The sequence below is a fragment of the Phyllobates terribilis genome, unplaced genomic scaffold, assembly GCF_046119375.1.
Source record: "Phyllobates terribilis strain yellow unplaced genomic scaffold, ASM4611937v1 Scaffold_4__5_contigs__length_816908805, whole genome shotgun sequence".
Taxonomy (NCBI): Eukaryota; Metazoa; Chordata; class Amphibia; order Anura; family Dendrobatidae; genus Phyllobates; species Phyllobates terribilis.
In genome coordinates this window covers 8592203-8615393 of record NW_027362764.1, presented here as the reverse complement: position 1 = coordinate 8615393, position 23191 = coordinate 8592203, and the positions used below count along the sequence as shown (strand labels likewise).

Here is a 23191-nt window from a genome sequence, read left to right as displayed (position 1 = left end):
CTCACCTGTATTATACTGTATACAGGGATATCACACCTCACCTGTATTATACTGTATACTGGGATATCACACCTCACCTGTATTATACTGTATACTGGGATATCACACCTCACCTGTATTATACTGGGATATCGCACCTCACCGGTATTATACTGTATACTGGGATATCACACCTCACCTGTATTATACTGTATACGGGGATATCACACCTCACCTGTATTATACTGTATACGGGGATATCACACCTCACCTGTATTATACTGTATACGGGGATATTACACCTCACCTGTATTATACTGTATACTGGGATATCACACCTCACCTGTATTATACTGTATACTGGGATATCACACCTAACCTGTATTATACTGTATACAGGGATATCACACCTCACCTGTATTATACTGTATACGGGGATATTACCCCTCACCTGTATTATACTGTATACGGGGATATCACACCTCACCTGTATTATACTGTATACTGGGATATCACACCTCACCTGTATTATACTGTATACTGGGTTATTACACCTCACCTGTATTATACTGTATACTGGGATATTACCCCTCACCTGTATTATACTGTATACGGGGATATCACACCTCACCTGTATTATACTGTATCCTGGGTTATTACACCTCACCTGTATTATACTGTATACTGGGATATCACACCTCACCTGTATTATACTGTATACTGGGTTATTACACCTCACCTGTATTATACTGTATACTGGGATATTACCCCTCACCTGTATTATACTGTATACTGGGATATTACCCCTCACCTGTATTATGCTGTATACGGGGATATCACACCTCACCTGTATTATACTGTATACTGGGTTATTACACCTCACCTGTATTATACTGTATACTGGGATATCACACCTCACCTGTATTATACTGTATACTGGGTTATTACACCTCACCTGTATTATACTGTATACTGGGATATTACCCCTCACCTGTATTATACTGTATACGGGGATATCACACCTCACCTGTATTATACTGTATACTGGGTTATTACACCTCACCTGTATTATACTGTATACTGGGATATCACACCTCACCTGTATTATACTGTATACTGGGATATCACACCTCACCTGTATTATACTGTATACTGGGATATCACACCTCACCTGTATTATACTGTATACGGGGATATCACACCTCACCTGTATTATACTGTATACGGGGATATCACACCTCACCTGTATTATACTGTATACTGGGATATTACCCCTCACCTGTATTATACTGTATACTGGGATATCACACCTCACCTGTATTACACTGTATTCTGGGATATCACACCTCACCTGTATTATACTGGGATATCACACCTCACCTGTATTATACTGTATACTGGGATATCACACCTCACCTGTATTATACTGTATACTGGGATATCGCACCTCACCTGTATTATACTGTATACTGGGATATCGCACCTCACCTGTATTATACTGTATACTGGGATATCACACCTCACCTGTATTATACTGTATACAGGGATATCACACCTCACCTGTATTATACTGTATACTGGGATATCACACCTCACCTGTATTATACTGTATACTGGGATATCACACCTCACCTGTATTATACTGGGATATCGCACCTCACCGGTATTATACTGTATACTGGGATATCACACCTCACCTGTATAATACTGTATACGGGGATATCACACCTCACCTGTATTATACTGTATACTGGGATATCACACCTCACCTGTATTATACTGTATACAGGGATATCACACCTCACCTGTATTATACTGTATACGGGGATATTACACCTCACCTGTATTATACTGTATACTGGGATATCACACCTCACCTGTATTATACTGTATACTGGGATATCACACCTAACCTGTATTATACTGTATACAGGGATATCACACCTCACCTGTATTATACTGTATACGGGGATATTACCCCTCACCTGTATTATACTGTATACGGGGATATCACACCTCACCTGTATTATACTGTATACTGGGATATCACACCTCACCTGTATTATACTGTATACTGGGTTATTACACCTCACCTGTATTATACTGTATACTGGGATATTACCCCTCACCTGTATTATACTGTATACTGGGTTATTACACCTCACCTGTATTATACTGTATACTGGGATATTACCCCTCACCTGTATTATACTGTATACTGGGATATCACACCTCACCTGTATTATACTGTATACTGGGATATCACACCTCACCTGTATTATACTGTATACTGGGATATCACACCTCACCTGTATTATACTGTATACGGGCATATCACACCTCACCTGTATTATACTGTATACGGGCATATCACACCTCACCTGTATTATACTGTATACTGGGATATTACCCCTCACCTGTATTATACTGTATACTGGGATATCACACCTCACCTGTATTATACTGTATACGGGGATATCGCACCTCACCGGTATTATACTGTATACTGGGATATCGCACCTCACCTGTATTATACTGTATACGGGGATATCGCACCTCACCTGTATTATACTGTATACTGGGATATCGCACCTCACCTGTATTATACTGTATACTGGGATATTACACCTCACCTGTATTATACTGTATACAGGGATATCACATCTCACCTGTATTATACTGTATACTGGGATATCACACCTCACCTGTATTATACTGTATACGGGGATATCACACCTCACCTGTATTATACTGTATACGGGGATATCACACCTCACCTGTATTATACTGTATACTGGGATATTACCCCTCACCTGTATTATACTGTATACTGGGATATCACACCTCACCTGTATTATACTGTATACTGGGATAGCGCACCTCACCTGTATTATACTGTATACTGGGATATCTCACCTGTATTATACTGTATACTGGGATATCACAGCTCACCTGTATTATACTGTATACTGGGATATAACACCTCATCTGTATTATACTGTTTACAGGGATAGCGCACCTCACCTGTATTATACTGTATACTGGGATATCACACCTCACCTGTATTATACTGTATACAGGGATATCACACCTCACCTGTATTATACTGTATACTGGGATATCACACCTCACCTGTATTATACTGTATACTGGGATATCACACCTCACCTGTATTATACTGTATAGTGGGATATTACACCTCTCCTGTATTATACAGTATACTGGGATATCTCACCTCACCTGTATTATACAGTATACCGGGATATCGCACCTCACCTGTATTATACTGTATACTGGGATATCACACCTCACCTGTATTACACTGTATACTGGGATATCACACCTCACCTGTATTATACTGGGATATCACACCTCACCTGTATTATACTGTATACTGGGATATCACACCTCACCTGTATTATACTGTATACTGGGATATCGCACCTCACCTGTATTATACTGTATACTGGGATATCGCACCTCACCTGTATTATACTGTATACTGGGATATCACACCTCACCTGTATTATACTGTATACAGGGATATCACACCTCACCTGTATTATACTGTATACTGGGATATCACACCTCACCTGTATTATACTGTATACTGGGATATCACACCTCACCTGTATTATACTGGGATATCGCACCTCACCGGTATTATACTGTATACTGGGATATCACACCTCACCTGTATTATACTGTATACGGGGATATCACACCTCACCTGTATTATACTGTATACGGGGATATCACACCTCACCTGTATTATACTGTATACTGGGTTATTACACCTCACCTGTATTATACTGTATACTGGGATATCACACCTCACCTGTATTATACTGTATACTGGGTTATTACACCTCACCTGTATTATACTGTATACTGGGATATTACCCCTCACCTGTATTATACTGTATACTGGGATATTACCCCTCACCTGTATTATGCTGTATACGGGGATATCACACCTCACCTGTATTATACTGTATACTGGGTTATTACACCTCACCTGTATTATACTGTATACTGGGATATCACACCTCACCTGTATTATACTGTATACTGGGTTATTACACCTCACCTGTATTATACTGTATACTGGGATATTACCCCTCACCTGTATTATACTGTATACGGGGATATCACACCTCACCTGTATTATACTGTATACTGGGTTATTACACCTCACCTGTATTATACTGTATACTGGGATATCACACCTCACCTGTATTATACTGTATACTGGGATATCACACCTCACCTGTATTATACTGTATACTGGGATATCACACCTCACCTGTATTATACTGTATACGGGGATATCACACCTCACCTGTATTATACTGTATACGGGGATATCACACCTCACCTGTATTATACTGTATACTGGGATATTACCCCTCACCTGTATTATACTGTATACTGGGATGTCACACCTCACCTGTATTATACTGTATACGGGGATATCGCACCTCACCGGTATTATACTGTATACTGGGATATCGCACCTCACCTGTATTATACTGTATACGGGGATATCGCACCTCACCTGTATTATACTGTATACTGGGATATCGCACCTCACCTGTATTATACTGTATACTGGGATATTACACCTCACCTGTATTATACTGTATACAGGGATATCACATCTCACCTGTATTATACTGTATACTGGGATATCACACCTCACCTGTATTATACTGTATACTGGGATATCACACCTCACCTGTATTATACTGTATACGGGGATATCACACCTCACCTGTATTATACTGTATACTGGGATATTACCCCTCACCTGTATTATACTGTATACTGGGATATCACACCTCACCTGTATTATACTGTATACTGGGATATCACACCTCACCTGTATTATACTGTATACGGGGATAGCACACCTCACCTGTCTTGTAATATTACGCGTTCCCCTATGACTGGTATTCTGTATACAGTCTCAGCTATTGATTGGCTTTCTCTGTTTCTTGCCATTTGTCGTCTTCCAGTGATTGTGAGATTGGTAACAATTAGATTGTTTTGAGACGTTAATTGAACTTGTTAATGATGAGCGTTAATATCTGCTTTACTAGCGGAAATGAGAGGCGCTAATTACCACCAGGAGGTTGGGGTAGATTGGGATTTCAGCATGCGTATGTGCTACATACCCTGTCCGGTCTGATATGCATACAGTAGCTTGAGAAAGTATTCATACCCTGTGACTTTTGTACATATTTTCACGTTTCACCCACAATATTAAATATCTTTATTGGGATTTCCTGTGATACAACACAAACTAGTGAGTGAGTGTGACGTGTAAAGGAAATGAGACGAGGTTTTCTAATTATTTTAAAAATATAAATCTGAACATTGTGCCGTTCATTCATCTGCAGCCCCTGAGTCAGTACTATGTGGGACCACCTCTCTCTGCAATTACTGCTGCAGTCTTTTGGGGTCTGTCTCTCCTCTCGCTGCAGTCTTTTGGGGTCTGTCTCTCTCACCTCTCGCAGTAGTCTTTTGGGGTCTGTCTCTCCTCTCGCTGCAGTCTTTTGAGGTCTGTCTCTCCTCTCGCTGCAGTCTTTTGGGGTCTTTCTCCTCTCGCTGCTGTCTTTTGTGGTTTGTCCCTCCTCTCGCAGCAGTCTTTTGGGGTCTCTCTCTCACTACTCGCTGCAGTCTTTTGGGGTCTCTCTCTCACTTCTCGCTGCAGTCTTTTGGGGTCTCTCTCTCACTTCTCGCTGCAGTCTTTTGGGGTCTGTCTCTCCTCTCACTGCAGTCTTTTGGGGTCTGTCTCTCCTCTCGCTGCTGTCTTTTGTGGTTTGTCCCTCCTCTCGCAGCAGTCTTTTGGGGTCTCTCTCTCACTACTCGCTGCAGTCTTTTGAGGTCTGTCTCTCCTCTCGCTGCAGTCTTTTGGGGTCTCTCTCTCACTACTCGCTGCAGTCTTTTGAGGTCTGTCTCTCTTCTCGCTGCAGTCTTTTGGGGTCTCTCTCTCACTTCTCGCTGCAGTCTTTTGAGGTCTGTCTCTCTCACCTCTCGCTGCAGTCTTTTGAGGTCTGTCTCTCCTCTCGCTGCAGTCTTTTGAGGTCTGTCTCTCCTCTCGCTGCCGTCTTTTGGGGTCTGTCTCTCCTCTTGCTGCCGTCTTTTGGGGTCTGTCTCTCCTCTCGCTGCAATCTTTTGGGGTCTTTCTCTCTCACTTCTCGCTGCAGTCTTTAGGGGTCTGTCTCTCCTCTCGCTGCTGTTTTTTGGGGTCTGTCTCTCTCACCTCTCGCAGTAGTCTTTTGGGGTCTGTCTCTCCTCTCGCTGCAGTCTTTTGGGGTCTCTTTCTCACCTCTCGCTGCAGTCTTTTGGGTTCTGTCTCTCTCACCTCTCGCTGCAGTCTTTTGTGGTTTGTCTCTCCTCTCGCTGCAGTCTTTTGGGTTCTGTCTCACCTCTCGCTGCAGTCTTTTGGGGTCTGTCTCTTCTCTCGCTGCAGTCTTTTGGGGTCTCTCTCTCACCTCTCGCTGCAGTCTTTTGGGGTCTGTCTCTCTCACCTCTCGCTGCAGTCTTTTGTGGTTTGTCTCTCCTCTCGCAGCAGTCTTTTGGAGTCTCTCTCCTCTCGCTGCAGTCTTTTGGGTTCTGTCTCTCACCTCTCGCTGCAGTCTTTTGGGGTCTGTCTCTCCTCTCGCTGCAGTCTTTTGGGGTTTTTCTCTCCTCTCGCTGCAGTCTTTTGGGGTCTGTCTCTCCTCTCGCTGCAGTCTTTTGGAGTCTGTCTCTCCTCTCGCTGCAGTCTTTTGGGTTCTCTTTCTCACCTCTCGCTGCAGTCTTTTGGGGTCTGTCTCTCTCACCTCTCGCTGCAGTCTTTTGGGGTTTTTCTCTCCTCTCGCTGCAGTCTTTTGGGGTCTGTCTCTCCTCTCGCTGCAGTCTTTTGGAGTCTGTCTCTCCTCTCGCTGCAGTCTTTTGGGTTCTCTTTCTCACCTCTCGCTGCAGTCTTTTGGGGTCTGTCTCTCTCACCTCTCGCTGCAGTCTTTTGGGGTTTTTCTCTCCTCTCGCTGCAGTCTTTTGGGGTCTGTCTCTCCTCTCGCTGCAGTCTTTTGGGGTCTGTCTCTCCCACCTTTCTATGCAGTCTTCTGGGGTCTGTCTCCAGCTTTGCACTCTCGCTCAGTGATTGGATGGAGACGTCTGTGATCAGTGATTTTCGCGTCTTGTCACAGATTCTCTGGATCTGGGTCTGGACTGTGACTGCGCCGTTCACACAGAGGAATATGCTCTGATCTAAACCCTCCATTGTAGCTCTGCAGGATGTTGAGGGTCGTTGTCCTGCTGGCAGGTGAACCTACACCCCGGTCTCAGGTCTTCTGCAGCCTCTCATAGGTTTTCCTCCTGGATTGTCCTGTATTTAGCTCCATCCATCTTCTCATCACCTCTGACCAGCTTCCCTGCCCCTGCTGAAGAAAAGCCTCCCCACAGCAGGATGCTGCCACCACCACGTGTGATTGTGTTTTCTGGGTGGTGTGCAGTTTGTTTTCCTCCACACAAAGGGTTTTGCAATTAGCCCAGAAAGTTCTCCATTGGTCTCATCTGTCCAAATCACCTTTTTCCATATATATGCTGTCCCCTACATGGCTCTTTGCAAATTGCAATCAGGACTTCTTAGGGATTTCAAAAATTATCTTTCTTTTAGCCACTTTTCCATGAAGGACAGTGTGAAGACCTGGGGTCTTCCATGGGCATAATACTACTCAGACAACACAGGGGGAGGGTTAAACAGCGTGGCAATACTTTACTGAACCACAAGGCGGACAATAAACACATAGAACAGTCTCAGCAAATACACAAGAGGGTGCAGAATTTCACAGTCTCACCTTTCTGCTGGCCCGCCTGGGACAGAACAGCTGTGACATTGTGACTTCCAGGGCCAACTACCTCCAGTGGCCCCCCGCTTTGGGTGGACACTCACAGAGAGAAGGTAGCGGCAAGCTTAGGAATCTGACAGTCCATTGAGGTACGTGGCCAGGAGACCCGAGGGTTTCACCCTGGCTTCTATGGACATATCCATGGGACCAGGCTACCGGATGGTCCCAACCTGGTGTCTCAGAACATATCCATGGGACCAGGTGACCGGAGGGTCACTATCCTGGTTTCCCCAAACATCTCCATAGGGTTCGTGATGGTCAGTGGAGCAGATCTGTATCCCTCTGGATGGAGCCATGCTGTCCTGTAGAGCTGTCACTTAGAGTGTTCCTGTCTTTGGTTTTGTAAAAAGACTCCTAATACAGAGGCATAACCCCCTTATATAGTTCACAACTGTCCTTCAAGACATTTTCTACAGGTCAGTGGGGAGGTGAGATGAATTTAAATCTCCATTGTTTGAGCATATAATCGAAATGCATAGCTTATATTCCTCTGCTTGGCGAGTCAACAAGCCACAAGGCCCACACAATGGTTTATCAACATATTTAGCAAACATTCATTGTTCAAAAATCCTGTGCAAAGATAACCGTACAATAAACTGTAGGATCTGATATAAGATGTAAATAACTGCTATTCATCAATTAACAAATATCAAGAGACTTCAACAGACTTAGTACAAAAGTCCATGTTTCTTGTCCCACCCGAAGAAAGAAACACACATAAATTCATAAGTCAACATAAAAATAAGCCTGGCCTACTGAATTTAGATGTCTGGATAATTACGATTAAAAGCTATGTTGTCACATTGCTATCCCCATCTTAACTAGCGTGACTTGGTAGGATCCTAATCCTTCACTTATTGGGGACAGTCCATCAGCATGTGTTTAAGCACAGACACAAATGTAAGATGTCAGGCAAAATGTATTTTTTGTCCTAGTTTTAAAAATGTTGAAAGGACAGCCAGAGATGTCTTAAATCTCCACCCCCTGTTCACTTGGAAGGGACCTCCATAGAACTCTACTCTTGCTTCCCCCAAACAAGGAATTTTTATAACCGCCATAAACCTCAGCCAAAAGCAAGCACTACACTGGATTTCCCCTCCAAAGTCCTATTGTGTAACTACAAACTTTTAATATCGAGTTTAATAACGCACATGACTGTCACAAACACATGGACCACATTTTTGGGATGCTCACCTTTTTCCAGTTATGTTGGTGTATCTTTCATAACTGGGAAACCACCAGAAACATAGGAAATGGGTTCTGAGCTTCTGAACATCATAGAAATATCATATTTGATATCAATCTCCGTGAATATTGGTGACGGCAAACATGATGTATCCATCTTGGATGTGGGGGCCCCCCATAAGAAGATATGGAAGATGAAGGATTTTTATGTCTTGTGCAGCTGGGTGGGTTCACAAAACCGAGCCCCCGTGTGAGGTAAAAAACATGGGTGTGTCCTAGTGTTTTGCCTTCTTACTAAAAACCAGAACGGCCATGTTGGCTCATTCCAACCAGGGACGTAAGACGCAAGCACTCCTCGCTGCGTGGAGAAATCGCACCTAATTGCCGGGGAGTCCCCTCCCCCACAGAATCTGAGACCATCACCTCGTGGCGCAGGTTTTGCTATCACTTATCCCTTTTATTTTAATAACTGTTTATGCATACATGTAAATTGTCTCCTTTATAATATCTTGTATATATTTTGTAAACACTGCCCACCTTTTGGGAGTAAATCATTAATTATTTACCAGTTTCTTTCTTCTTGTCCTATGTCGAGCAAACACGTTCCTCACCCGCTAATTCACGTTACCTAACAGGTACCCGATCCACCCGTTAAGCGATCGGTGGTGGCAGTATACCAGTATTTATGTGATATTGTGGTTTGAGGGTGGCTGGTCGGAGGTATATATACATTCCTGGAAGGAACTGGTGGTATATATACGTCCTGTCACATCACGTGCCGCAATAGTCGACATAAATTAGAGCAGCTGCGCCCGGGCTTATCCTCGGTCAATACCGTGTTTGACCAGCAGGATAAGGGGGCGCCAGAGGGCTGCAAGGTCTGACCAAGTTTTCCTGACATAAGAGGTTTCACCTTCATGAGAGCAACATTTTGTATCATCCAGTTTCCTCAGAGCATATTCCATGTCCTCCTTGCGAATAAACTCCACACGTAAATGACGAGAACCGACAATGCGTCCACACACGCCGTCCTCAGCATCCTGTGGTTCCTGGATTAAATCCGATGAGTGTCGGTGGCCCGGTATTCAATCCGTTGAAGCTGGAACAGCTCCTGTAGTTGCCGTTTCTTATTCGGGCTGCATATACCCTCCAGTCTTCCCCCTAAGACCTGGCTGCCGAACTGGTGGGGTTGGATATTATAGCGTCCAAAACCTGTGGGTTTGTCTATATGCCTCCCTGGTTGTGGAGCCCTCGGACGGTGTGTGCTAACACCAGTTCCCTTGCAGCTCCCCCAAATCCGCTGGGCTGAGTAGTATCCCAGTGCTGTCACCAAAATTTGGAGACACGGGATCTCCCAGGGGCATAATACTACTCAGACAACACAAGGTGACGGTAAAACAGTGTAGCAACACCTAATGGAACCACCAAATAGACAATAACATATAGAACAGTCCCAGCAAATACACAAGAGGGTGCAAGTTCCAGAGCAGTGAGGTGTGTGGCCCGGTGACCTGATTGTCCCAACCTGGATTTCCTCATAACACCTCTGAGAGTTCAGTGATAGTCAATGGAGCAGATCTGAATTCCTCTTGATGGAGCCATGTATCCTGGTTGCTGTCCTGAAGAGTCTCTCTTGGCTCTCTCTTTGTAAAGGCTCCCTGTTATAGAGACCTTGTCCCTTAAATAGTTAAAAATGTCCTTCAAGACATTTTCTACAGGTCAGGGGGGAGGTGAGATGAGTTTTAACTCACCATTGTTTGAACATATAATCAATCTGCGAGTCAACAAGCCACAGAACCCTGAAATCCCCCCTCCTACATGTGAATGAATGAAATCTTCTCATTGAATACTTTGTTCTGTAGAAGCTGAATGTGCTGACAACAAAATCACCCAAAAATCATCAATGGAAATCACATTTATTAACCAATGGAGGCCTGGATTTGGAGTCACCCCCAAAATTAAAGTGGAAAAACACTACAGGCCGATCCAACTGTGATGTAATGTCCTTAAAACAAGTCACAATGAGGCTGAGTATTGTGTGTGGCCTCCACGTGCCTGTATGACCTCCCTACAACGCCTGGGCATGCTCCTGATGAGGCTGAGTATTGTGTGTGGCCTCCACGTGCCTGTATGACCTCCCTACAACGCCTGGGCATGCTCCTGATGAGGCTGAGTATTGTGTGTGGCCTCCACGTGCCTGTATGACCTCCCTACAACGCCTGGGCATGCTCCTGATGAGGCTGAGTATTGTGTGTGGCCTCCACGTGTCTGTATGACCTCCCTACAACGCCTGGGCATGCTCCTGATGAGGCTGAGTATTGTGTGTGGCCTCCACGTGCCTGTATGACCTCCCTACAACGCCTGGGCATGCTCCTGATGAGGCTGAGTATTGTGTGTGGCCTCCACGTGCCTGTATGACCTCCCTACAACGCCTGGGCATGCTCCTGATGAGGCTGAGTATTGTGTGTGGCCTCCACGTGCCTGTATGACCTCCCTACAACGCCTGGTCATGCTCCTGATGAGGCTCAGTATTGTGTGTGGCCTCCACGTGCCTGTATGACCTCCCTACAACGCCTGGGCATGCTCCTGATGAGGCTGAGTATTGTGTGTGGCCTCCACGTGCCTGTATGACCTCCCTACAACGCCTGGGCATGCTCCTGATGAGGCTGAGTATTGTGTGTGGCCTCCACGTGCCTGTATGACCTCCCTACAACGCCTGGGCATGCTCCTGATGAGGCTCAGTATTGTGTGTGGCCTCCACGTGCCTGTATGACCTCCCTACAACGCCTGGGCATGCTCCTGATGAGGCTGAGTATTGTGTGTGGCCTCCACGTGCCTGTATGACCTCCCTACAACGCCTGGGCATGCTCCTGATGAGGCTGAGTATTGTGTGTGGCCTCCACGTGCCTGTATGACCTCCCTACAACGCCTGGGCATGCTCCTGATGAGGCTGAGTATTGTGTGTGGCCTCCACGTGCCTGTATGACCTCCCTACAACGCCTGGGCATGCTCCTGATGAGGCTCAGTATTGTGTGTGGCCTCCACGTGCCTGTATGACCTCCCTACAACGCCTGGGCATGCTCCTGATGAGGCTGAGTATTGTGTGTGGCCTCCACGTGCATGTATGACCTCCCTACAACGCCTGGGCATGCTCCTGATGAGGCTGAGTATTGTGTGTGGCCTCCACGTGCCTGTATGACCTCCCTACAACGCCTGGGCATGCTCCTGATGAGGCTCAGTATTGTGTGTGGCCTCCACGTGCCTGTATGACCTCCCTACAACGCCTGGGCATGCTCCTGATGAGGCTGAGTATTGTGTGTGGCCTCCACGTGCCTGTATGACCTCCCTACAACGCCTGGGCATGCTCCTGATGAGGCTGAGTATTGTGTGTGGCCTCCACGTGCATGTATGACCTCCCTACAACGCCTGGGCATGCTCCTGATGAGGCTGAGTATTGTGTGTGGCCTCCACGTGCCTGTATGACCTCCCTACAACGCCTGGGCATGCTCCTGATGAGGCTCAGTATTGTGTGTGGCCTCCACGTGCCTGTATGACCTCCCTACAACGCCTGGGCATGCTCCTGATGAGGCTGAGTATTGTGTGTGGCCTCCACGTGCCTGTATGACATCCCTACAACGCCTGGGCATGCTCCTGATGAGGCTGAGTATTGTGTGTGGCCTCCACGTGTCTGTATGACCTCCCTACAACGCCTGGGCATGCTCCTGATGAGGCTGAGTATTGTGTGTGGCCTCCACGTGCCTGTATGACCTCCCTACAACGCCTGGGCATGCTCCTGATGAGGCTCAGTATTGTGTGTGGCCTCCACGTGCCTGTATGACCTCCCTACAACGCCTGGGCATGCTCCTGATGAGGCTCAGTATTGTGTGTGGCCTCCACGTGCCTGTATGATCTCCCTACAACGCCTGGGCATGCTCCTGATGAGGCTGAGTATTGTGTGTGGCCTCCACGTGCCTGTATGACCTCCCTACAACGCCTGGGCATGCTCCTGATGAGGCTGAGTATTGTGTGTGGCCTCCACGTGCATGTATGACCTCCCTACAACGCCTGGGCATGCTCCTGATGAGGCTGAGTATTGTGTGTGGCCTCCACGTGCCTGTATGACCTCCCTACAACGCCTGGGCATGCTCCTGATGAGGCTCAGTATTGTGTGTGGCCTCCACGTGCCTGTATGACCTCCCTACAACGCCTGGGCATGCTCCTGATGAGGCTGAGTATTGTGTGTGGCCTCCACGTGCCTGTATGACCTCCCTACAACGCCTGGGCATGCTCCTGATGAGGCTGAGTATTGTGTGTGGCCTCCACGTGCCTGTATGACCTCCCTACAACGCCTGGGCATGCTCCTGATGAGGCTGAGTATTGTGTGTGGCCTCCACGTGCCTGTATGACCTCCCTACAACGCCTGGGCATGCTCCTGATGAGGCTCAGTATTGTGTGTGGCCTCCACGTGCCTGTATGACCTCCCTACAACGCCTGGGCATGCTCCTGATGAGGCTCAGTATTGTGTGTGGCCTCCACGTGCCTGTATGACCTCCCTACAACGCCTGGGCATGCTCCTGATGAGGCTGAGTATTGTGTGTGGCCTCCACGTGCCTGTATGACCTCCCTACAACGCCTGGGCATGCTCCTGATGAGGCTGAGTATTGTGTGTGGCCTCCACGTGCCTGTATGACCTCCCTACAATGCCTGGGCATGCTCCTGATGAGACTGAGTATTGTGTGTGGCCTCCACATGCCTGTATGACCTCCCTATAATGCCTGGGCATGCTCCTGATGAGGCTGAGTATTGTGTGTGGCCTCCATGTGCCTGTATGACCTCCCTACAACGCCTGGGCATGCTCCTGATGAGGCTGAGTATTGTGTGTGGCCTCCACGTGCCTGTATGACCTCCCTACAGCGCCTGGGCATGCTCCTGATGAGGCTGAGTATTGTGCGTGGCCTCCACGTGCCTGTATGACCTCCCTACAACGCCTGGGCATGCTCCTGATGAGGCTGAGTATTGTGTGTGGCCTCCACGTGCCTATATAACCTCCCTACAACGCCTGGGCATGCTCCTGATGAGGCTCAGTATTGTGTGTGGCCTCCACGTGCCTGTATGACCTCCCTACAACGCCTGGGCATGCTCCTGATGAGGCTGAGTATTGTGTGTGGCCTCCACGTGCCTGTATGACCTCCCTACAGCGCCTGGGCATGCTCCTGATGAGGCTGAGTATTGTGCGTGGCCTCCACGTGCCTGTATGACCTCCCTACAACGCCTGGGCATGCTCCTGATGAGGCTGAGTATTGTGTGTGGCCTCCACGTGCCTGTATGACCTCCCTACAACGCCTGGGCATGCTCCTGATGAGGTTGCGGATGGTCTCCTGTGGGATCTCCTCCCAGACCTGGACTAAAGCATCCGCCAACTCCTGGACAGCCTGTGGTGCAACGTGACGTTGGTGGAAGGAGCGAGACATGATGTCCCAGATGTGCTCAATCGGATTCAGGTCTGGGGAACGGGCGGCCAGTCCATAGCGTCAACGCCTTCATCTTGCAGGAACTGCTGACACACTCCAGCCACATGAGGTCTGGCATTGTCCTGCATTAGGATGAACCCAGGGCCAACCGCACCAGCATATGGTCTCACAAGGGGTCTGAGGATCTCATCTCGGTACCTAATGGCAGTCAGGCTACCTCTGGTGAGCACATGGAGGGCTGTGTGGCCCTCCAAAGAAATGCCACCCCACACCATTACTGACCCACTGCCAAACCGGTCGTGCTGAAGGATGTTGCAGGCAGCAGATCGCTCTCCACGGTGTCTCCAGACTCTGTCACGTCTGTCACATGTGCTCAGTGTGAACCTGCTTTCATCTGTGAAGAGCACAGGGCGCCAGTGGAGACTTTGGCAATCCTGGTGTTCTGTGGCAAATGCCAAGCGTCCTGCACGGTGTTGGGCTGTGAGCACAACCCCCATCTGTGGACGTCGGGCCCTCATACCAGCCTCATGGAGTCGGTTTCTAACCGTTTGTGCAGACACATGCACATTTGTGGCCTGCTGGAGGTCATTTTGCAGGGCTCCGCCAGTGCTCCTCCTGTTCCTCCTTGCACAAAGGCGGAGGTAGCGGTCCTGCTGCTGGGTTGTTGCCCTCCTACGGCCCCCTCCACGTCTCCTGATGTACTGGCCTGTCTCCTGGTAGCTCCTCCAGCCTCTGGACAGACACAGCAAACTTTCTTGCCACAGCTTGCATTGATGTGCCATCCAGGATGAGCTGCATTACCTGAGCAACTTCTGTGGGTTGTAGAGTCCGTCTCATGCTACCACGAGTGTGAAAGCACAACCAACATTCAAAAGTGACCAAAACATCAGCCAGAAAGCATTGGTACTGAGATGTGGTCTGTGGTCCCCACCCGCAGAACCACTCCTTTATTGAGGGTGTCTTGATAATTGCCAATAATTTCCATTTATTGTCTATTCCATTTGCACAACAGCATGTGAGATTGATTGTCAATCAGTGTCGCTTCCTAAGTGGACAGTTTGATTTCACAGAAGTTTCATTTACTTGGAGTTATATTCTGGTGTTTAAGTGTTCCCTTTATTTTTTTGAGCAGTGTGTGTGTGTGTATATATATATATATAATGTACACTTCACATAGTATACAGTATAAACCCATGTATACATCTCTTGTACCATCTCTTGTGCTGGACGGGCTTTGTCCACAGTCCATATATTCCCTGGGGTCTCTGACTGGTATCGGGGGTCTTATCCGGCCGGTATCGGGGGTCTTATCCAGCCTTCACTCTGACATTCATGCTTTACAGGATTACATGCAGAACATCCATGGAAAACAAATTGATCTTCTCCGCACGACCGTGAAGGTTCCCGGGAAACGGCCTCCTAGAGCGACGAGCGGAGCTGCAAGCAGTCAGCTGCCAGGACAGACAGGTAGTGTTCACTGTGTCCTGCCCGTCTGGTGAGCGCGCATCATCTCCTAATAGCTATCACTGCCCCCTTATAGTGTAATCCTGTGCCCCCCTCATAGTGTAATCCTGTGCCCCCCTCATAGTGTAATCCTGTGCTCCCCTCATAGTCTAATCCTGTGCCCCCTCTCATAGTGTAATCCTGTGCCCCCTCTCATAGTGTAATCCTGTCCCCCTCTCATAGTGTAATCCTGTGCCCCCCTCATAGTGTAATCCTGTGCCCCCTCACAGTGTAATCCTGTGCCCCCCTCACAGTGTAATCCTGTGCCCCCCTCATAATGTAGTGTGTCAGTGAAGTGTGCCCCCTCCCTGCTGCCCTCCTCACCCCTGATACTGTGTCAGTGATGTGTGCCCCCTCCCCACCCCTGATAATGTGTCAGTGAAGTGTGCCCCCTTCTTGCTGCCCTCCTCACCTCTGATACTGTCAGTGATGTGTGCCCCCTCCTTGCTGCCCTCCTCACCCCTGATACTGTGTCAGTGATGTGTGCCCCCTCCTTGCTACCCTCCTCACCTCTGATACTGTGTCAGTGATGTGTGCCCCCTCCCCGCTGCCCTCCTCACTCCTGATACTGTCAGTGATGTGTGCCCCCTCCCCGCTGCCCTCCTCACCCCTGATACTGTCAGTGATGTGTGCCCCCTCCTTGCTGCCCTCCTCACCCCTGATACTGTTAGTGATGTGTGCCCCCTTCTTGCTGCCCTCCTCACCTCTGATACTGCGTCAGTGATGTGTGCCCCCTCCTCACTGCCCTCCTCACCCCTGATACTGTGTCAGTGATGTGTGCCCCCTCCCCGCTGCCCTCCTCACCCCTGATACTGTGTCAGTGATGTGTGCCCCCTCCCCGCTGGAGCTGCCCTCCTCACCTCTGATACTGTGTCAGTGATATGTGCCCCCTCCCCGCTGCCCTCCTCACCCCTGATACTGTGTCAGTGATGTGTGCCCCCTCCCCGCTGGCACTGCCCTTCTCACCTCTGATACTGTGTCAGTGATATATGCCCCCTCCCTGCTGCCCTCCTCACCCCCTGATACTGTGTCAGTGATGTGTGCCCCCTCCCCGCTGCCCTACTCACCTCTGATACTGTGTCAGTGATGTGTCCCCCCTCCTTGCTGCCCTCCTCACCCCTGATACTGTGTCAGTGATGTGTCCCCCCTCCTTGCTGCCCTCTTCACCTCTGATACTGTGTCAGTGATGTGTGCCCCCTCCTTACTGCCCTCCTCACCCCTGATACTGTGTCAGTGATGTGTGCCCCCTCCTCACTGCCCTCCTCACCCCTGATACTGTCAGTGATGTGTGCCCCCTCCCCGCTGGAGCTGCCCTCCTCACCTCTGATACTGTGTCAGTGATATGTGCCCCCTCCCCGCTGCCCTTCCTCACCCCTGATACTGTGTCAGTGATGTGTGCCCCCTCCCCGCTGGCACTGCCCTTCTCACCTCTGATACTGTGTCAGTGATATGTGCCCCCTCCCTGCTGCCCTCCTCACCCCCTGATACTGTGTCAGTGATGTGTGCCCCCTCCCCGCTGCCCTACTCACCTCTGATACTGTGTCAGTGATGTCTCCCCTCCTTGCTGCCCTCCTCACCCCTGATACTGTGTCAGTGATGTGTCCCCCCTCCTTGCTGCCCTCTTCACCTCTGATACTGTGTCAGTGATGTGTGCCCCCTCCTTACTGCCCTCCTCACCCCTGATACTGTGTCAGTGATGTGTGCCCCCTCCTCACTGCCCTCCTCACCCCTGATACTGTGTCAGTGATGTGTGCCCCCTCCTTACTGCCCTCTTCACCTCTGATACTGTGTCAGTGATGTGTGCCCCCTCCTTACTGCCCTCCTCACCCCTGATACTGTGTCAGTGATGTGTGCCCCCTCTTCACTGCCCTCCTCACCCCTGATACTGTGTCAGTGATGTGTGCCCCCTCCTTGCTGCCCTCCTCACCCTTGATACTGTGTCAGTGATGTGTGCCCCCTCCCCGCTGGCACTGCCCTTCTCACCTCTGATACTGTGTCAGTGATGTGTGCCCCCTCCTTGCTGCCCTCCTCACCCCTGATACTGTGTCAGTGATGTGTCCCCCCTCCCCGCTGCCCTCCTCACCCTTGATACTGTGTCAGTGATGTGTCCCCCCTCCCCGCTGGCACTGCCCTTCTCACCTCTGATACTGTGTCAGTGATATGTGCCCGCTGCCCTCCTCACCCTTGATACTGTGTCAGTGATGTGTGCCCCCTCCCCGCTGGCACTGCCCTTCTCACCTCTGATACTGTGTCAGTGATGTGTGCCTCATCACCTCTGATACTGTGTCAGTGATATGTGACCCCTCCCCGCTGCCCTCCTCACCCCTGATACTGTGTCAGTGATGTGTGCCCCCTCCCCACTGCCCTCCTCACCCCTGATACTGTGTCAGTGATGTGTGCCCCCTCCCCGCTGCCCTCCTCACTCCTGATACTGTGTCAGTGATGTGTGCCCCCTCCCCGCTGCCCTCCTCACTCCTGATACTGTGTCAGTGATGTGTGCCCCCTCCCCGCTGGCCTCCTCACCCCTGATACTGTGTCAGTGATGTGTGCCCCTTCCCCGCTGCCCTCCTCACCCTTGATACTCTGTCAGTGATGTGTGCCCCCTCCCCGCTGCCCTCCTCACCTCTGATACTGTGTCAGTGATATGTGCCCCCTCCCCGCTGCCCTCCTCACCCCTGATACTGTGTCAGTGATGTGTGCCCCCTCCCCGCTGCCCTCCTCACCTCTGATACTGTGTCAGTGATGTGTGCCCCCTCCCCGCTGCCCTCCTCACCCCTGATACTGTGTCAGTGATATATGCCCCCTCCCTGCTGCCCTCCTCACCCCCTGATACTGTGTCAGTGATGTGTGCCCCCTCCCCGCTGCCCTACTCACCTCTGATACTGTGTCAGTGATGTGTCCCCCCTCCTTGCTGCCCTCTTCACCTCTGATACTGTGTCAGTGATGTGTGCCCCCTCCTTACTGCCCTCCTCACCCCTGATACTGTGTCAGTGATGTGTGCCCCCTCCTCACTGCCCTCCTCACCCCTGATACTGTGTCAGTGATGTGTGCCCCCTCCCCGCTGGCACTGCCCTTCTCACCTCTGATACTGTGTCAGTGATATGTGCCCCCTCCCTGCTGCCCTCCTCACCCCCTGATACTGTGTCAGTGATGTGTGCCCCCTCCCCACTGCCCTACTCACCTCTGATACTGTGTCAGTGATGTCTCCCCTCCTTGCTGCCCTCCTCACCCCTGATACTGTGTCAGTGATGTGTCCCCCCTCCTTGCTGCCCTCTTCACCTCTGATACTGTGTCAGTGATGTGTGCCCCCTCCTTACTGCCCTCCTCACCCCTGATACTGTGTCAGTGATGTGTGCCCCCTCCTTACTGCCCTCTTCACCTCTGATACTGTGTCAGTGATGTGTGCCCCCTCCTTACTGCCCTCCTCACCCCTGATACTGTGTCAGTGATGTGTGCCCCCTCCTCACTGCCCTCCTCACCCCTGATACTGTGTCAGTGATGTGTGCCCCCTCCTTGCTGCCCTCCTCACCCTTGATACTGTGTCAGTGATGTGTGCCCCCTCCCCGCTGGCACTGCCCTTCTCACCTCTGATACTGTGTCAGTGATGTGTGCCCCCTCCCCGCTGGCACTGCCCTTCTCACCTCTGATACTGTGTCAGTGATGTGTGCCCCCTCCTTGCTGCCCTCCTCACCCCTGATACTGTGTCAGTGATGTGTGCCCCCTCCCTGCTGCCCTCCTCACCCCTGATACTGTGTCAGTGATGTGTCCCCCCTCCCCGCTGCCCTCCTCACCCTTGATACTGTGTCAGTGATGTGTGCCCCCTCCCCGCTGCCCTCCTCACCCCTGATACTGTGTCAGTGATGTGTCCCCCCTCCCCGCTGCCCTCCTCACCCTTGATACTGTGTCAGTGATGTGTCCCCCCTCCCCGCTGGCACTGCCCTTCTCACCTCTGATACTGTGTCAGTGATATGTGCCCCCTCCCCGCTGCCCTCCTCACCCTTGATACTGTGTCAGTGATGTGTGCCCCCTCCCCGCTGCCCTCCTCACCCCTGATACTGTGTCAGTGATGTGTCCCCCCTCCCCGCTGCCCTCCTCACCCTTGATACTGTGTCAGTGATGTGTCCCCCCTCCCCGCTGGCACTGCCCTTCTCACCTCTGATACTGTGTCAGTGATATGTGCCCCCTCCCCGCTGCCCTCCTCACCCTTGATACTGTTTCAGTGATGTGTGCCCCCTCCCCGCTGGCACTGCCCTTCTCACCTCTGATACTGTGTCAGTGATGTGTGCCTCATCACCTCTGATACTGTGTCAGCGATATGTGACCCCTCCCCGCTGCCCTCCTCACCCCTGATACTGTGTCAGTGATGTGTGCCCCCTCCCCACTGCCCTCCTCACCCCTGATACTGTGTCAGTGATGTGTGCCCCCTCCCTGCTGCCCTCCTCACTCCTGATACTGTGTCAGTGATGTGTGCCCCCTCCCCGCTGCCCTCCTCACCCCTGATACTGTGTCAGTGATGTGTGCCCCCTCCCCGCTGCCCTCCTCACCCTTGATACTGTTTCAGTGATGTGTGCCCCCTCCCCGCTGGCACTGCCCTTCTCACCTCTGATACTGTGTCAGTGATGTGTGCCTCATCACCTCTGATACTGTGTCAGCGATATGTGACCCCTCCCCGCTGCCCTCCTCACCCCTGATACTGTGTCAGTGATGTGTGCCCCTTCCCCGCTGCCCTCCTCACCCTTGATACTGTGTCAGTGATGTGTGCCCCCTCCCCGCTGCCCTCCTCACCTCTGATACTGTCAGTGATATGTGCCCCCTCCCCGCTGCCCTCCTCACCCCTGATACTGTGTCAGTGATGTGTGCCCCCTCCCCGCTGCCCTCCTCACCTCTGATACTGTGTCAGTGATGTGTGCCCCCTCCCCGCTGCCCTCCTCACCCCTGATACTGTGTCAGTGATGTGTGCCCCCTCCCCGCTGCCCTCCTCACCTCTGATACTGTGTCAGTGATATGTGCCCCCTCCCCGCTGGCGCTGCCCTCCTCACCTCTGATACTGTGTCAGTGATGTGTGCCCCCTCCCCGCTGGCGCTGCCCTCCTCACCTCTGATACTGTGTCAGTGATATGTGCCCCCTCCCCGCTGGCGCTGCCCTCCTCACCTCTGATACTGTGTCAGTGATGTGTGCCCCCTCCCCGCTGGCGCTGCCCTCCTCACCTCTGATACTATGTCAGTGATATGTGCCCCCTCCCCGCTGGCGCTGCCCTCCTCACCTCTGATACTGTGTCAGTGATGTGTGCCCCCTCCCCGCTGGCGCTGCCATGCTCAACTCTTCCTGTAATTACATTACCCGCTGCTTTATGCAGAGTTATTCTCCCAGGACTAATTGATGGCGCATGTTTAATTCATTAATCATTAGCATCAAATTCCACAATTACCGGCGCTGATTGTAGGACGACGCCGAGTATAACGAGCCCCATTACTGACAGCGCCTGCCGCCCTCCCCTGCCAGTCGCCCTCCCCCACCTGCACCAGTCGCCTGTTTATATTCCTCTATGATGCCCAGTCACCCACTTTAACCCCTCATGTTCTCTCCGACACCTCTTACTATTCATTTTGTCACATGACTCCAAATAACCCTTTATCCCCTCCAGCAACTGGTGTATACTACCTGAAGTGGTGTTCCCCACGCGGCTCCTCCCGTCGTCCCACGCGGCTCCTCCCGTCGTCCCACGCGGCTCCTCCCGTCGTCCCACGCGGCCCCTCCCGTCGTCCCACGCGGCCCCTCCCGTCGTCCCACGCGGCCCCTCATGTCGTCCCACGCGGCCCCTCATGTCGTCCCACGCGGCCCCTCATGTCGTCCCACGCGGCCCCTCATGTCGTCCCACGCGGCCCCTCATGTCGTCCCACGCGGCCCCTCATGTCGTCCCACGCGGCCCCTCATGTCGTCCCACGCGGCCCCTCATGTCGTCCCACGCGGCCCCTCATGTCGTCCCACGCGGCCCCTCATGTCGTCCCACGCGGCCCCTCATGTCGTCCCACGCGGCCCCTCATGTCGTCCCACGCGGCCCCTCATGTCGTCCCACGCGGCCCCTCATGTCGTCCCACGCGGCCCCTCATGTCGTCCCACGCGGCCCCTCATGTCGTCCCACGCGGCCCCTCATGTCGTCCCACGCGGCCCCTCATGTCGTCCCACGCGGCCCCTCATGTCGTCCCACGCGGCCCCTCATGTCGTCCCACGCGGCCCCTCATGTCGTCCCACGCGGCCCCTCATGTCGTCCCACGCGGCCCCTCATGTCGTCCCACGCGGCCCCTCATGTCGCCCCACGCGGCTCCTCCCGTCGCCCCACGCGGCTCCTGTTACCCCACGCGGCAGTGTGCTGCTGAGCTGTACATGCTGTCTTGCCCTTCGTTCCCTCCTGATACTGTCATGTTAGGCCTGACAGGAATAAAACTCCTGCATCCAGGGTCCGGAAGATTGATGTAGGATTTATAGCTGGCATATTGTTCCCTGACACTGTACATGACCGCAGCTCCAGACCCCGCTCTCTCCACCATAGACACCATGTTTGTACGTTACCTTCCAGGAGCCGCTCACTCCTCCAGCTCCTTGTCCTCTGAGCGCTCAGTCAGCGGCCTCAGCCTCTCAACATATAGCGGGAAGAGCGACGGGGTCACCCTGACCCAGAGATCCTATTCTGTGTGTAGTGGGGAGCATTGGGGTGACACCTCAACAGGTGAGAGGCCCGAATGACACCTTACGTGCCGCTGTCTCTCCTCTTTGTTCCTCCAGTGTTTGTTTCTTTTTTTTTTCCTGAACTCCTTTCCTCTTTATCTTTCTGGTTCTTCTCTCTTTCTTCTGCACTCCTCTCTGTCTCTTCAGTGTTACTTTCTCCTGCGTACCTTTTTTTTTCTCCTACATTCCTTTCATCTCTTTTCCCTGCGTTCCTCTCCTCTATTTCTCCTGTTTCTCTCCTCTTTTTCCGCTTTCCTCTCCTCTTTCTCCTGCGTTCCTTTCCTCTTTCTCTCCTGTGTTCTTTTCCACTCTCTCTCCTGTGTTCCTTTCCCCTCTCCTGTGTTCCTTTCCCCTCTCTCTCCTGTGTTCCTTTCCCCTCTCTCTCCTGTGTTCCTTTCCCCTCTCTCTCCTGTGTTCCTTTCCCCTCTC

The 23191-nt window shown here is 51.2% G+C and overlaps 1 protein-coding gene across 5 annotated transcripts in view; it reads left to right on the top strand.

Moving 5' to 3' along the window:
• AGAP3 (ArfGAP with GTPase domain, ankyrin repeat and PH domain 3) overlaps positions 1 to 23191 on the top strand; it is a 447006-nt gene that overhangs the window by 376616 nt on the left and 47199 nt on the right. For 4 of the 5 annotated variants that reach the window (XM_073677119.1, XM_073677116.1, XM_073677117.1 and 1 more), the window contains 2 exons: positions 15877 to 16000; positions 22614 to 22763. In XM_073677119.1, coding sequence (XP_073533220.1) covers positions 15877 to 16000; positions 22614 to 22763 — 274 coding nt within the window. The remainder of the gene's footprint in view (positions 1 to 15876; positions 16001 to 22613; positions 22764 to 23191) is intronic. The other variant, XM_073677118.1, reaches the window with a different exon arrangement.